Source organism: Antedon mediterranea, chromosome 7 (assembly GCF_964355755.1).
Source record: "Antedon mediterranea chromosome 7, ecAntMedi1.1, whole genome shotgun sequence".
In the NCBI taxonomy this organism is placed as follows: domain Eukaryota; kingdom Metazoa; phylum Echinodermata; class Crinoidea; order Comatulida; family Antedonidae; genus Antedon; species Antedon mediterranea.
The window spans coordinates 15309109-15322581 of NC_092676.1; the positions used below are offsets into that span (position 1 = coordinate 15309109).

Here is a 13473-nt window from a genome sequence, read left to right on the forward strand (position 1 = left end):
TATGTCCCGTTTTATGGCCCCAATAATGGGAAAGCCAAAAATACTATTTAAAGAGCTCGAATGTACACACATGACATGATTTAAATAGTGTATTAGTTCATTATATCTGTAGTGTAGATGACCCGATCAATTCCCCAAAATGAGCCTTCCTTTCAAACGGTCACTGTGGATCATTGGGATCATGAGGTAACAAATATATTATTTTGTACTTCCATGATTGGGATGATATGCTAGGCCTATAGCAACACCCTTACCAAAACTGGCATTTTGAAGAAACTTAAGCCTATTTTTCAATTTTATTATAGGCCTAAATTGCGCAGTACGTGTGTTGGACGTGGAACTACTGATCGTGAGATCGTGGTTCGAATCCAACTTTCGCCCCATTGCTTATATCCGTAGGTAAGATACTTTACTTACATTTGCCTCTCTCATCCAGGTGTATAAAATGTACCCGGTTATATCAAGACACACCTTTGTGCTGATTAGTTGTTGCGTTATGGGAGTATGTTTCCATACGTGTTTGATCCAATACAATTTACAATTTCAATTATTAACATTTTACAACAACAACACCCAACAGTTATAGCCCTACACCAAAAAAAGCGAGTGCTCTTCAATTTGGCAACTATTATTTAAATCTATATGTACACATACATACAACCATGAAGGAAACAACATAGGCCTCCAACAACAAGCACGAATGGGGTAGCCTACAGCAAAAGAAGATGAAAAAAGCCCAGCTCAATACTAAGAGGCCTAATATTTTTGTTTATTTCCTCTTTTTTTAGTATGTACTCAATATATGTACTAAAAATGGCATAGTCAACACAAATTTTGTTATGAATTGTTTTTTCAGATGGACAATAGGCCTACATCTTTAAAAACACTTCATCTTCACTTGATTTAGAATTATCATTTCCCTGAATTACAAAAACACTTTTGTTTTATGCCTTATTGTTATTTTTAGTACTTGAATTGATTACACTAAACCATCCGCAGTTATCAATTTATATAATTTGTTTGGTTTTTGTTTCTCTCACATTTCTGTTTTAACCCCAAAATGATTGTTGCGTTCTCCCTTCTTTTCTGCCCACTTTGAATTAAGTCTATATATAACAATACCATTAGTTCCTGCTAGTATTACTAACTCTTTTAAATGATATAAAATAAACGTTAGTAACGTCACACTTGACGTAATTATATTTGCTACAGTACTGAATGATTAGTATATAACGTGACTGCTTTAAAAAAATAGAGACCTTTGATTGAAGCGTCCATTTATTTACGAAATTGATTCATTATTCTTTATTTAATATATAACTATTAATTATGTGCAGTATCAGTATTTCTGTAATGTAAGGTACACGTTTCTAGAATTAAATTAAACTAACGAATAATACAAAAGCAAAACACTTCAAACAAACTTATCTATTATTAAGACAACTATACTTTACTATTACATTTGTATTCTTGTTGTTATTTTAACGGTACAGTAGTTTATGTTTAATTATTTTTCTATCTAATTGTAATTGAGTATATACAATGACAAGGCTACCAAATGTATCAATACATGTAAATTTTACTAAACAAAAATGATTTACTCCTTAAGAATATTATTTCGTTGTAAACAATCTATGTATGGATTGCGTTATCATTTCGTATCCACTACACGTATTGATTGTTTGTGGATTTATTGTGATGCTTGTTAATTATGCGTACTCGTATTGATCTTTATCCTTAATCATGCAGCAGCCAAACACCATTGCGAGTACCTACAAATAAAAACAATATTAAGTACGTTAAATCAGCATTCGGCAAATAATGATCCAAATAATTATGATCATTTGATATGGAGTTTTATGACAAATTACTAGGGCATATTGGACACTCAAGTAAAAATAGATTTAATCAGTCAATGCAGTATAGTCCAGTACTCAACAATCTTAAGATTGTCGAAATGCGTACAGTATATGGTAAAGTTCCATAAACTGTTTGTACTACTGTAGATTCAGTTGTAAAAGAGGAAAATGTTATTTAACTTACCACAATTAAAATAAATCCGAGTGACACACCGGCAATAATACCGATGTGATCATTTATCCAATCATTGAAACTCTCGTAACATCCCTACAAAACAGTTAAGTTAAACATTATTAATAAACAACGTTCTCTACCAAACTTGTAGGCCTATACTCGCTGTGCCGAAGATGAGTGTGATGAAATGTTTTATCCACAGTTGTTCTTTATTCATAAATATTGTTCATAAGCAAAGAGATCATGACAACCAAATGTGCTACGCTATACAATTATTATTATTTATATTTTATATAAGCCGATTGCACATTGACGGTAGGCAAACATGTGTCCTTTTTACATTCATTTTAATGTGTCGCCTTTCATAGTGAATGAAATGTATTCGAGTAAATTAAAAGGACAGTAGATATCCAAATACAACGGTGCGTAAAGATCAAAGTCTAACCTGCTGATTAACAGTATCATCATCAAATGGGTATGGAACGTCTACACAATCCTGGTTGTCTTTACAACAACTAGCCGGTAATTGTTCTGTATGATTCCAATAATTAGAATCGGCCCAATCCTTTGGGCTTTTTGATCCACAACAATTCAACTATACATTAAATAAAACTATAGAGTTATTTTTAATTATCGGTAGTAGGCTAAAAGATTTGTATTATTTTTCACATTTATAGATAATTCATTCCAAAGTTCATTCGAAACGAAATAACAAAATTTACTGAAAGGAAGGCTATAATTTCAATATAAGTATTTAATAGGCCTATACACATTTAAATTTGAACGCAATTTGAATAATTCTTCTTTTTATTTGTATGTTTTAATAATACGAATAGGCTATAACATACATCTTCTTGCAGTCCGTCGATTGTTTGATTTGCAACCAGTTTGTCACCATACTCATCTACTATGATTGTGTATATTCTATCTTCCATGTAGTCCTCAACCTACAACAAAATGTCATTTATTCTTAGAGAATTAGCAAAAAAAAACCCCCAGAACTGAGATTGTAACATGTATTAGTGCATGAGAGGTGTTTTTTCATGTTTCGTGATCGTATAGCAGCCATATTACCAGACGCTTAATTATGAAATTTATGGTATGATGGTAACCGTATTTAAAACTGTTTTTAATCGACACTCCATTCAATTCTGATATCAAATAATTTACCTACAGGATGTAGCAAAAACCAAAAAACAAACAATTTCGAGAGAGAGAGAGAAAGTTAAGCTTTATTCCGTAACGTGCAAAAACAAAATGTTATTAATAACCTACCGTATCGAAATAGACGAGGGCTGTGATTCCAGTAGCCAACATGGCGACGACTAGTATACCTAAAATGGCAACATACTGTAGAAAAAGCATAATCATTCTAAAGGGTTATTAGTTAATACAAAAAGAAATGTTAACAACATTGCAAACAGTGGAGTTATGTTCCAACTATTAGATCTGGTACATAATGTTCGTTTAAATATAAAACCCGTGTAAGAAGACATTTCAATTATACTCAAAATAACTTGATGCTTGTCAATCGTTATAAGATGTTATAATTGAGAACATTACCGTTGACAAAAGACACTTGTTACGTTTTGAAGCACCAAGACATCCACAGAATCCAAGTATAAACATGACTGTGCCTGTGCATATTGTGACTATAGAGACAACAGTCAGTGTGTCCTCCGTAAATAAATATTCAAACGTATTAGTATCAACAGACATCCAAATACCAATACCAAGAAGACCAGCACCCGCAATCTGTAACATACAACAACATCAATATTCAAACATTTTAATATCAACACACATCAGCAAATTACGGCGATTATTACAAAGTACATTTTGCGCTGTTTTGTATGATTTCTAGCTTCACTCTCTCGGTAAAAATTAAATATAAATTATTATGAAAACCTTAATATTATGAACTAAGTTAAAAAAAAAAAATTATTATTTAATACTGGTATAACAGAAAAATACATTTTATTAATATTTGTTTACTTACGCATACTGTGACGTTTATGATAAACATCAAAATTCTCAATATTCCAGTTATACAACCCATTTTACTGGTAATGTATCTATTTGAAAAACGAGTAATCGAAAATTAACAAATCATTTTGGTCATTTATTTTCCAAACTATTAACAACAAAAATTATTAATAGTGATGAAAATATTAGTGTATAAAATTAAAATCACGTAAACTTTACTTATCATAATACCAAGGCTCAAACACAATACTAAATCCAATTTAATAGAAAATAAAATTAGTTAATAAATGTTCGTATTTTAAAATTACTCATATTTATTTAAAGATGTATTGTCCCCCTGAAAAATGTTTTTGTTGAATATGCCATTTTAAAGTCACATAGATATTCACTTTGACCAAAAATTGGATCGAAAAACAAAATTGTTTTATTTACCTGAAAAACTGTAATTTAAAGAAAACAATAGTCAAATTGGCTGCCAGCCAATGGGTTTTGGTTTATGTAATTATTTATTTTGTCATTTTATAAGTCAAAACATTAATTAATTTTCATTTTTCATGTTTTTGGAGACAATATCTTTAAAAAATAATTGAATAAATAAAGTTTATATTAATATGAAAGTGGTGCTACTTGAACACAATCTGAGATTTGAGATTTTAAATTATTCATTCAGTTTTGCATTTTAAATAAGGCAGAAAAGCTTAAAAATTACTATCTACAAAAATCAGAAAAAATAATATGAAAACACTAATATTCAAGTTTGTTTTTTTCCAAATTTGTATTATGTATTGTATTATATATTAAGTATTATGAATCATAGTCACTTGCTTCTTGTTTTTGTGTTTGTTCAAGATTGCAAAATACTGCAATATCTTGGACTTTGAACGATACACTATAATGCGACTCACTACCGTATGTTATACATAAACCAAGCCCATCGCCATTAGACTTTGTTTAGCTAGTTACAAATTAACCTTTTTAAACATTTTAGCTTGTAGTGCCTAAACCATGAATTTCATGATCAAAATTACTTAATCTAGCATTACTTTTTATACCGAAAAATGAAATTTCACGATGACATAACAAATAATTCTAAAGTTATTGTAATTTCACGAATTTGAATCTATGCAAGTTTTATGAAGAATAGAATAAAATAACCTCTTAATACAATTAATAGGATAGGCATAATTGCGTAAAACCACTCAGGAATTTAAGCTAAGATTTTGTTTGTAACTGGAGGCCGAATTTTGGTGATTTATTCAGGAAGGAGTATAAAATTAACTTTACTCCATGGTTAAAATCTGAGGACTGTGGATATCACTGTAAGAGAAAAGGACGACACAAAAGAGAAAAAAAGATGAAAGGACGTGGTTTACCGATGAAAATAAACATTTATGTTAACATATTAAAGATATTATCAGCTTTATAAACCTCAATGTAGGTATTACACTTATAAAAATTAAATATAAGAAAAATAAAGTTTATAATTGTCTCACCTGTACTTTAGTTGAACAGTTCTCTTGGTTCGTGTAAAAGTCGGTTAACCATTGACCATTTATGCTGCTGATCTGCCTATGTTTTTGTATTATCAGTAATCACATGCTATGATGTCATATCAATTCATAACCAATCATAAAATCGATAAAATAGTTGGCAAATATTACAACAGGATACTCCATTATTTGTTGTATGATGACGGAAATCTGATTGCCGACAATCTATTTTTCTTTCAGTTTAGTCATTATTTTTATTCATTATTATTTCATACATTTTTATTAAGACAAAGTATAAAGCCTTCTGTAGCTCTTTTCTTTATTGTCTTTTCTCTATGATTCTGACGACGAACACATAATCTGATTTATCAAATTACTTGCGTTGTCCAGTCCATGGGAATCAAGCTTTATGCAGTAACATGGTAACTTTGCTAAGAAATATATCACTATTTTAGTCGCGTGCAAACGCGACTCTACAGATCACTATGTCGGTCGGTTGGTCGGTCGGTAAACACTAACTCAAATTTGTGCACGCGACTGCAGCCATGTATATGACCTTGTTTTATGTCAAAATCAGGTAGTTTTATGGAACTCTTTCACACGTTTTTCGTTCGTTCATGATATAACATGTATCAAGCAGTCGAAGTGGCAACAAATAAAACATACGAGAAACCTTGATTGGAAGGTTAAAGTTTACATGCATTAATGATTACACAATATTTTTTAATCATACATGCATACACAACCGGCAACATAATATAATGTACTGGCGTATTAATTGATCGTATTGAATAATATTTGTGCATATTTAATTATTACACAACATCTTTAATATCTTTTCTCTTTTATAATCTTTCTCTCTAGACACATAGATTATTTCAGATCAAATACCACACTTTTATCCCATTGCCAAACTACTGAGACAACAATTACTAAGATAGCATAAACTATTTTCTGTGTTATACAAAACAATCACTTTTAATCCGAATGTTACACATAGTCTACATTCACCGGTTCTTAGCTATTTCTTATTTTCTTCTTATAACATAATAACAAAAACAATATAACATTCTTTTAGAGTTTATTTATTACAATAATTTAGGCCTACCTTATTAATTATTTAAAGTTATGTGTAACAATAAATATCATTACATAATTGTTACTAAACCATTATGACAAAATGCAAATACAAACAATATTTACAGCTATTACTAATATAGTTATTATCATTCGTATATTAACTATTATTTTCTAAGAGGCCATTTGTTTCAACCTTGCATAGGTTCAATTATAAAGGTATCAACCGAATATTTCAGTTGAGTTTAAAAACAAATTATTTAGGCCTAAAATCAATAATGGTCTACTAGAGTCCGGGAACAAGGTCCATAGTTAGTATTCACTAAAGCTCTATGTAGCCTATTTCGTCTTTTACAATTTCGTGAACACATTTTATTATGATTTAATTTCTGAAAGCTTAGGCCTAAATATAATTAATAATTGTTAGCCTTCTTTAGTTTTTGGAGACCCCGAAATGAATTGTAACCCCTTTATCCTAAATGTCACTGAAATGTCCCTTCCATATCAATGGCAATCAAATAAATCAATTCTTTGAAAGCAAATGTACTTACAGGCTAAAATGATCGTTTGTGATATGCATGGAACTATGCTTCATTGACATACGGATAAATGATCCTTTGTGATATGCATGAAACTATGCTTCATTGACAAACGGATAAATGATCCTTTGTGATATGCATGAAACTATGCTTCATTGACATACGGTATGTCTCCACATAGTTAATGCAAAATTAATGTGTAAAAATATTTACTTTTGGAAACCCATATTTAACTAAATTATTGATAATTTACAAATAATTAATGATTTATTTGACGGATTTGTAGGATTTTATAAATACGAAATACTGGTACGTTAAGTGGTTCATGTGTATGGTCATTGTACACAATGTTTATACAAGACCTTTTTTAGTTCATCGGCAGGACATTATTTGTTTTACATTTTCTCTTCTTCAATTGCTCTAATCAAACAGCACGAGAACATCAACGCCAGTATCTATGAAAATAGAAAAAATAACTCAATGATTGAACAGTATTTATTACTAATTGATGAATACTGCGGTATAGCTGATTACTGTATCTATTATTTTAGGTAATGTCATTTTCAATATTCCTTAACAAGCTTCTCCTAATATTCGTAATATTGTTTTTTTTGTTATATATTTTAGATATTTGTGAGTGTGGAGTTTGTCTATTTGCATAATAACGTAAAAACTAAAACACGGATCTTTACAACACTTAAATCACAGATACATTATGTGGTCATGAACGACTCCATTCAATTTTGGAGGCAATCCGGAACAGGATCCTATGGACCACTTTTTATTATTTTACTAATTTTTGGCCGTACGTCAAAACTATACAAGACGAATCTTTATCACGATTCTTGACCCTTTTCTTTTTTACTCCTGGCGGAGATTGCAACTTCTGATTGCTCTTGTTATTATTACTGTATGACATAAGGTACCTGAACACCCAGAAGACCAAGGCAGACGCCACCGAGTACTGTTAGATTGTCACTTATCCAATTATTCATTTTTTCGACACAACCCTGTAAAAAATACCAGATCGTTACTATTAAAAGTAAGGTATCAACGAGAAGCCAACAGTCCTACTGTACTACCTCTGAGAAATGTCATACTATCTTCTCAAAATGTCAGAAACCTATGCGAGAACAACATTTAGACGTATATATTTAATTATAAATGCAAGCAATGTATAGCTTACTTGTTCATAGATGAAACCTGGGACTGATGGGTCTCCTTTACTATTACCATTATTACAATCGTCAGATGGCGGTTTTTTACAGCATGATTTTGGAACAGCTTCACCAGGTTCCTCATCCCAATTATTCGAATCGGCATAGTCCGTGTAGTTAGAGGCACCACAACATAGAAGCTGTCAAAACAAATTATTTAGAATTAAAAACTGTGTATTTATAGGTATCAAGTAATCAAGAGAGATGTGTTTAGCTAGCTAACCACAAACAAAGTTTTAAATATTTTTATATATTTGACAAATAATGCAGCGCATCCATTCATAAAACAAAGACAACACAAAATAATATTATTAAATACAACAATACCTGTACCATAACCACGGGAGTTTAGATTCCTCCATGATATAACAAGTGTGTTTGTAAAAACGACTTTAGTCTATCAAAACATATTGATTTCTCAAGGAACCCTTAGAGGAAGATGGAATTTTTCTGTATTATATTGTATGTGATTTGAGACAGTTGCCACTGTCAAATACGAATTTAATATACATTGAGCAGCACGATATTTATAGACTTGTATAGAACCTGTAACTATTATTATGTCTTACTTCTTCTTGTAGGTTGTCAACGCTGTTAGTTATTGCTGTGCTTTGACCGTATTCTTCCGTTATCTGTTTATTCATTGCAGTCGTAATGTCCTGCAGTACCTACAAATATGTATGTATAATAATAGGCCGATGACAACATAGCAATGTTAATTGTATATCTTTAATAAGTTACATACAGTGGGCCTATTAAGGGAGAAGGCCTATCAAAGACTATCCGTTGTTTGGGCCTACTATTTCCTTACGAGGAATTCAACTTACATCATCTCTGTACACCAATGCCATGATTCCAGCCACGAATTCAGTAATTATAATTACAATTACAAGTACAAAATACTGGAATGAGCAAATAATATAACATTACATTTTTAATGACGATCAGATTGTTAAAAAAAGCTGACACATACCATTTAAGAAGCTATATTGACTGGTAGAAAAGAAGCATACCCAACATATATTTAAAATTTCAAAATGTCACTTAAGTTTTACCATACATAAAGATACACATTTTAAGAACCGTAAAAAAGTATAAACTTAACTTACGATTTTTAGAAAAATTGGTCTTTCTTTCCAAGCACCGCAGCATCCACAAAAACCAATACCGAAGACAGCGGAACCAGTGGCTATCATGAGAGCTGTTATTGCTTGTATATTGTCACTGCCTAATAAATCTCGATACTCACTTTCATATACTTTGATCCATATGCCAAGACCAAGAATAACACACCCTGCTCCCTGTATTAATAATGAAAATTAAGATGACGTGATACATGTACTTTGAGGAAAAAATTGTTTTAGGCCCCAAGTTTCGGGAGAATGAACTGCTTTACCACTTTTCTTTGGTATCTAAGAATATTAATCGGCTCTCGAAAGCGGTTGTCTTTATACCTATTCATTCCAACAATAGATAATTTACTTACCCACACACAAAAATTGACAGCAAACATCATCAACTTGACGATTTTCATACCACAGCCAGCAACCATTTTGACGATTGTATTTAGAATATTATATTATAGATTTGATATCTAAATATAAACAAAAATCGATATAATCAAATATTATTAAAAAATGTGTTTTTTTAGTACTACTTTGTCAATATGGACAGCAATGGTATGAGCGTTACGACAGAGTTTGAAATGTTTACAACGGAGTAAAGATGTAAAAGACCACGACCGAATAAGTTGAATATGACGACAAACAAGAACCCGTCGCGACAACCTTAACACAAATACGACGGGGATCGGAGAGTTATTTCACGATGAATAGTCACTTGTGTAGAGTGCTAGACCATATTAATTTGTTGAAAAATTGTATTCGTGTTTACTCGTATGTAGCCAAATCCGTCAATGCTGTGCAGAAATTGTAAACTAATTTAAAGAAATATCACCAGGAAAAATGAATACTTTGAAACTTTGGATAGGTCATTTTGTAGTTTTAATAACATTAGATGATTTCGCTTATTAAAAAAAGATCAAACATATTATTCCTATAGTTTAATGTAATCAGAAACCCATTGACGTTCCCGGCAATAAGCTTTCGGTTGATGTTTTCCTTTAAATTACGGCTTTATTATCAGGGTTTTTTTTAATTCAATTTTTAGTCTCTACAGCTCACTATGTCGGTCGGTCGGTCGATCGGTAAACACTAACTTGAGCACGCGACTGCAGCCATATGGCCTTGTTTTTATGTGTAATTGATTGACTATTTTATGACATTCAAATAGCCCATTCAACCAAAATAATGTTGACTATTTTTTAATATAAGACGGCCTATTAAACGAGTGGTGGTAAGGTAATTGTTGGTTGTGGTTTTTTATTGTCAAATTAGGAAGCATGACGTAATAGCTGGATCACCCATGACGTCGTAAGAATCAACCACTAATATGACATTAACCACTAACTATCAACAGTTTTGTTAACAAACTTCATTAACGTAACCAAATTTAACCACTAACGTAACAACAGTAGAAATGTTGATATATTTTCTGGTTTTCTTTAAATGTGTGTATGTTGGAAATCTTTTACTTTTTTGAACAGTTTTAACCATTCATGTGTTTGTCTATTCTCTTTTTTGTCTTCTTCTGGACAAATGTTACTAACGCCCGTATTCTTAAACCGGACTTTAGTCGTAGTTCGAAGTTCGACTTGGAAAAGTCGTAGTTCGAGCTATTACTTCAAATTCGATTCAAAAACGAAGTAGTCGAAGTTTGCAGTTCGACTTAATGAAGTCGAGCTTTTAGTCGAGTTGCACACGTCTGGGTAACAAAGGCTATACATTGGCCAATGACAAGAGAGTATTTGAGGAGCAGACGAAATTTTGCGCATTGATATCACTTTCCATTTCTTACAACACTTTTTACGCACAGGACTATATTGTATTTTTTTTTTGTATTTTATATACTATATACATGAAAAATAATTGTAATCGTTAACGCCCGTATTCTTAAACCGGACTTTAGTCGTAGTTCGAGCTAAAACTTAAAAAATGACGTCATTTTAATTCATAAACCGAACTTCAACTAAATCACCGACTAAATCAGGCCAACCTCGACTAAATCGAGACGGATTTTGATCGATTTTTTTAGTCCTGGAGGGGGCAGACTAAATGGTCGACTAAATGGTTTTTAAACGATGTTTATAAAAAACGTAACAATCATTGAGTTGTTATATTGGCCAGATATTGATGAATGAAATATCTATATTTATATTAGCTTAATTAAATATACATTGGTATAAATTATAATAATGAAAATCATCTTTATTTACAACTGTATACAAATTACATTATTTTCTTCGCGCAAGTCCGACTTGAGCTACGTCACGCCATAGCGACAATGGGAGATGCGGCAATTCACCACGCGATGGAATGTTTAGGGGGCCTAGCGCTTTCTTGTGACGCTATGAAGTGCGTGGTTCGTGGCGATCATACTTTGTTGGGGGCCTAAAAAATATAAAAGTTACCGTACCGCCATGGTTCCTAAATATATTTTTAAGATTTTATTTGTTGTTAATCAAATATACTTCACTGTTAAATTATACTGATCTTGTTCTAATAATTAACGATTAAAATTATTTTTCTTGTGTATAGTCCTGATGCGTAAAAAGTTTTGTAAGAAAATGGAAAGTGATATCAATGCGCAAAATTTCGTCTGCTCCACAAATACTCTCTTGTCATTGGCCAATGTATAGCCTTTAGTACCCAGACGTGTGAAACTCGACTAAAAGCTCGACATCATTCGAACTGCAAACTTCGACTACTTCGTTTTTGAATCGAATTTGAAGTAATAGCTCGAACTACGACTTTTCCAAGTCGAACTTCGAACTACGACTAAAGTCCGCTTTAAGAATACGGGCGTAAATATTAGAACAATATCAGTATTAATTTAACAGTGAAGTATATTTGATTAACAACAAATAAAATCTTAAAAATATATTTAGGAACCATGGCGGTACGGTAACTTTTATATTTTCTAGGCCCCCAACAAAGTATGATCGCCACGAACCACGCACCATAGCGCGTGACAAGAAAGTGCTAGGCCCCCTAAACATTCCATCGCGTGGTGAATTGCCGCATCTCCCATTGTCGCTATGGCGTGACGTAGCTCAAGTCGGACTTGCGCGAAGAAAATAATGTAATTTGTATACAGTTGTAAATAAAGATGATTTTCATTATTATAATTTATACCAATGTATATTTAATTAAGCTAATATAAATATAGATATTTCATTCTTCAATATCTGGCCAATATAATAACTCAATGACTGTTACGTTTTTTATAAACATCGTTTAAAAACCATTTAGTCGACCATTTAGTCTGCCCCCTCCAGGACTCAAAAAATCGATCAAAATCCGTCTCGATTTAGTCGAGGTTGGCCTGATTTAGTCGGTGATTTAGTTGAAGTTCGGTTTATGAATTAAAATGACGTCATTTTTTTAGTTTTAGCTCGAACTACGACTAAAGTCCGGTTTAAGAATACGGGCGTAAATCTTTCACACGAACGCTAAACTTTAATGTTCAACTTTCTTGAACATTCTTTTTTCCTGTCGACCTTGTTCTGTCGGTCTTTCCATCCTTAAATTATTTCTTTATTGTTATATTACGACATAAAGTTGAATTTTGCCTGGTTTTTCTTACAAATTGTCTTACGCCCGTATTCTTAAACCGGACTTTAGTCGTAGTTCGAAGTTCGACTTGAAAAAGTCGTAGTTCGAGCTATTACTTCAAATTCGATTCAAAAACGAAGTAGTCGAAGTTTGCAGTTCGAATGAAGTCGAGCTTTTAGTCGAGTTGCACACGTCTGGGTAACAAAGGCTATTCATTGGCCAATGACAAGAGAGTATTTGAGGAGCAGACGAAATTTTGCGCATTGATATCACTTTCCATTTTCTTACAACACTTTTTACGCATCAGGACTATATACATGAAAAGTAATTTTAATCATTAATTATTAGAACAAGATCAGTATCAATTTAACAGTGAAGTACTTTTGATTAACAACAAACAAAATATTCAAAATATATTCAGGAACCATGGCGGTACGGTAACTTTTATATTTTCTAG

General features: G+C 31.9%; 2 protein-coding genes across 2 annotated transcripts; both read right to left on the bottom strand.

Moving 5' to 3' along the window:
* Positions 1-1491: 1491 nt before the first annotated feature.
* On the bottom strand, positions 1492-5574 carry LOC140055112 (tetraspanin-1-like). Its single transcript, XM_072100319.1, has 8 exons — positions 5514-5574; positions 4034-4109; positions 3598-3789; positions 3310-3384; positions 2883-2981; positions 2480-2629; positions 2044-2127; positions 1492-1772 (listed from the first exon to the last, which is right to left on the bottom strand). The coding sequence occupies exons 2-8, from the start codon at positions 4091-4093 to the stop codon at positions 1710-1712; spliced, it is 723 nt and encodes a 240-aa protein (XP_071956420.1). The 5' UTR covers positions 4094-4109; positions 5514-5574; the 3' UTR covers positions 1492-1709.
* Positions 5575-7521: 1947 nt separating this feature from the next.
* LOC140055436 (CD151 antigen-like) lies at positions 7522-9925 on the bottom strand. Its single transcript, XM_072100773.1, has 7 exons — positions 9830-9925; positions 9453-9644; positions 9171-9245; positions 8913-9011; positions 8313-8483; positions 8053-8136; positions 7522-7581 (listed from the first exon to the last, which is right to left on the bottom strand). Exons 1-7 carry the CDS (start codon positions 9893-9895, stop codon positions 7522-7524), a joined length of 747 nt encoding a protein of 248 aa, XP_071956874.1. The 5' UTR covers positions 9896-9925.
* Between the last annotated feature and the right edge of the window lie 3548 nt (positions 9926-13473).

Coding starts and splice junctions, on each gene's coding strand:
- LOC140055436 (XM_072100773.1), bottom strand. CDS start 9,895: ATGGTTGCTGGCTGTGGTATGAAAATCGTCAAGTTGATGATGTTTGCT. Junction 9,246..9,452: donor GACCAATTTTTCTAAAAATC/GTAAGTTAAGTT, acceptor TGCTCATTCCAG/TATTTTGTACTTGTAATTGT. Junction 9,012..9,170: donor CATTGGTGTACAGAGATGAT/GTAAGTTGAATT, acceptor ACATATTTGTAG/GTACTGCAGGACATTACGAC.
- LOC140055112 (XM_072100319.1), bottom strand. CDS start 4,093: ATGGGTTGTATAACTGGAATATTGAGAATTTTGATGTTTATCATAAAC. Junction 3,385..3,597: donor ACAAGTGTCTTTTGTCAACG/GTAATGTTCTCA, acceptor CTTTTTCTACAG/TATGTTGCCATTTTAGGTAT. Junction 2,630..2,882: donor TCGACGGACTGCAAGAAGAT/GTATGTTATAGC, acceptor TTTAATGTATAG/TTGAATTGTTGTGGATCAAA.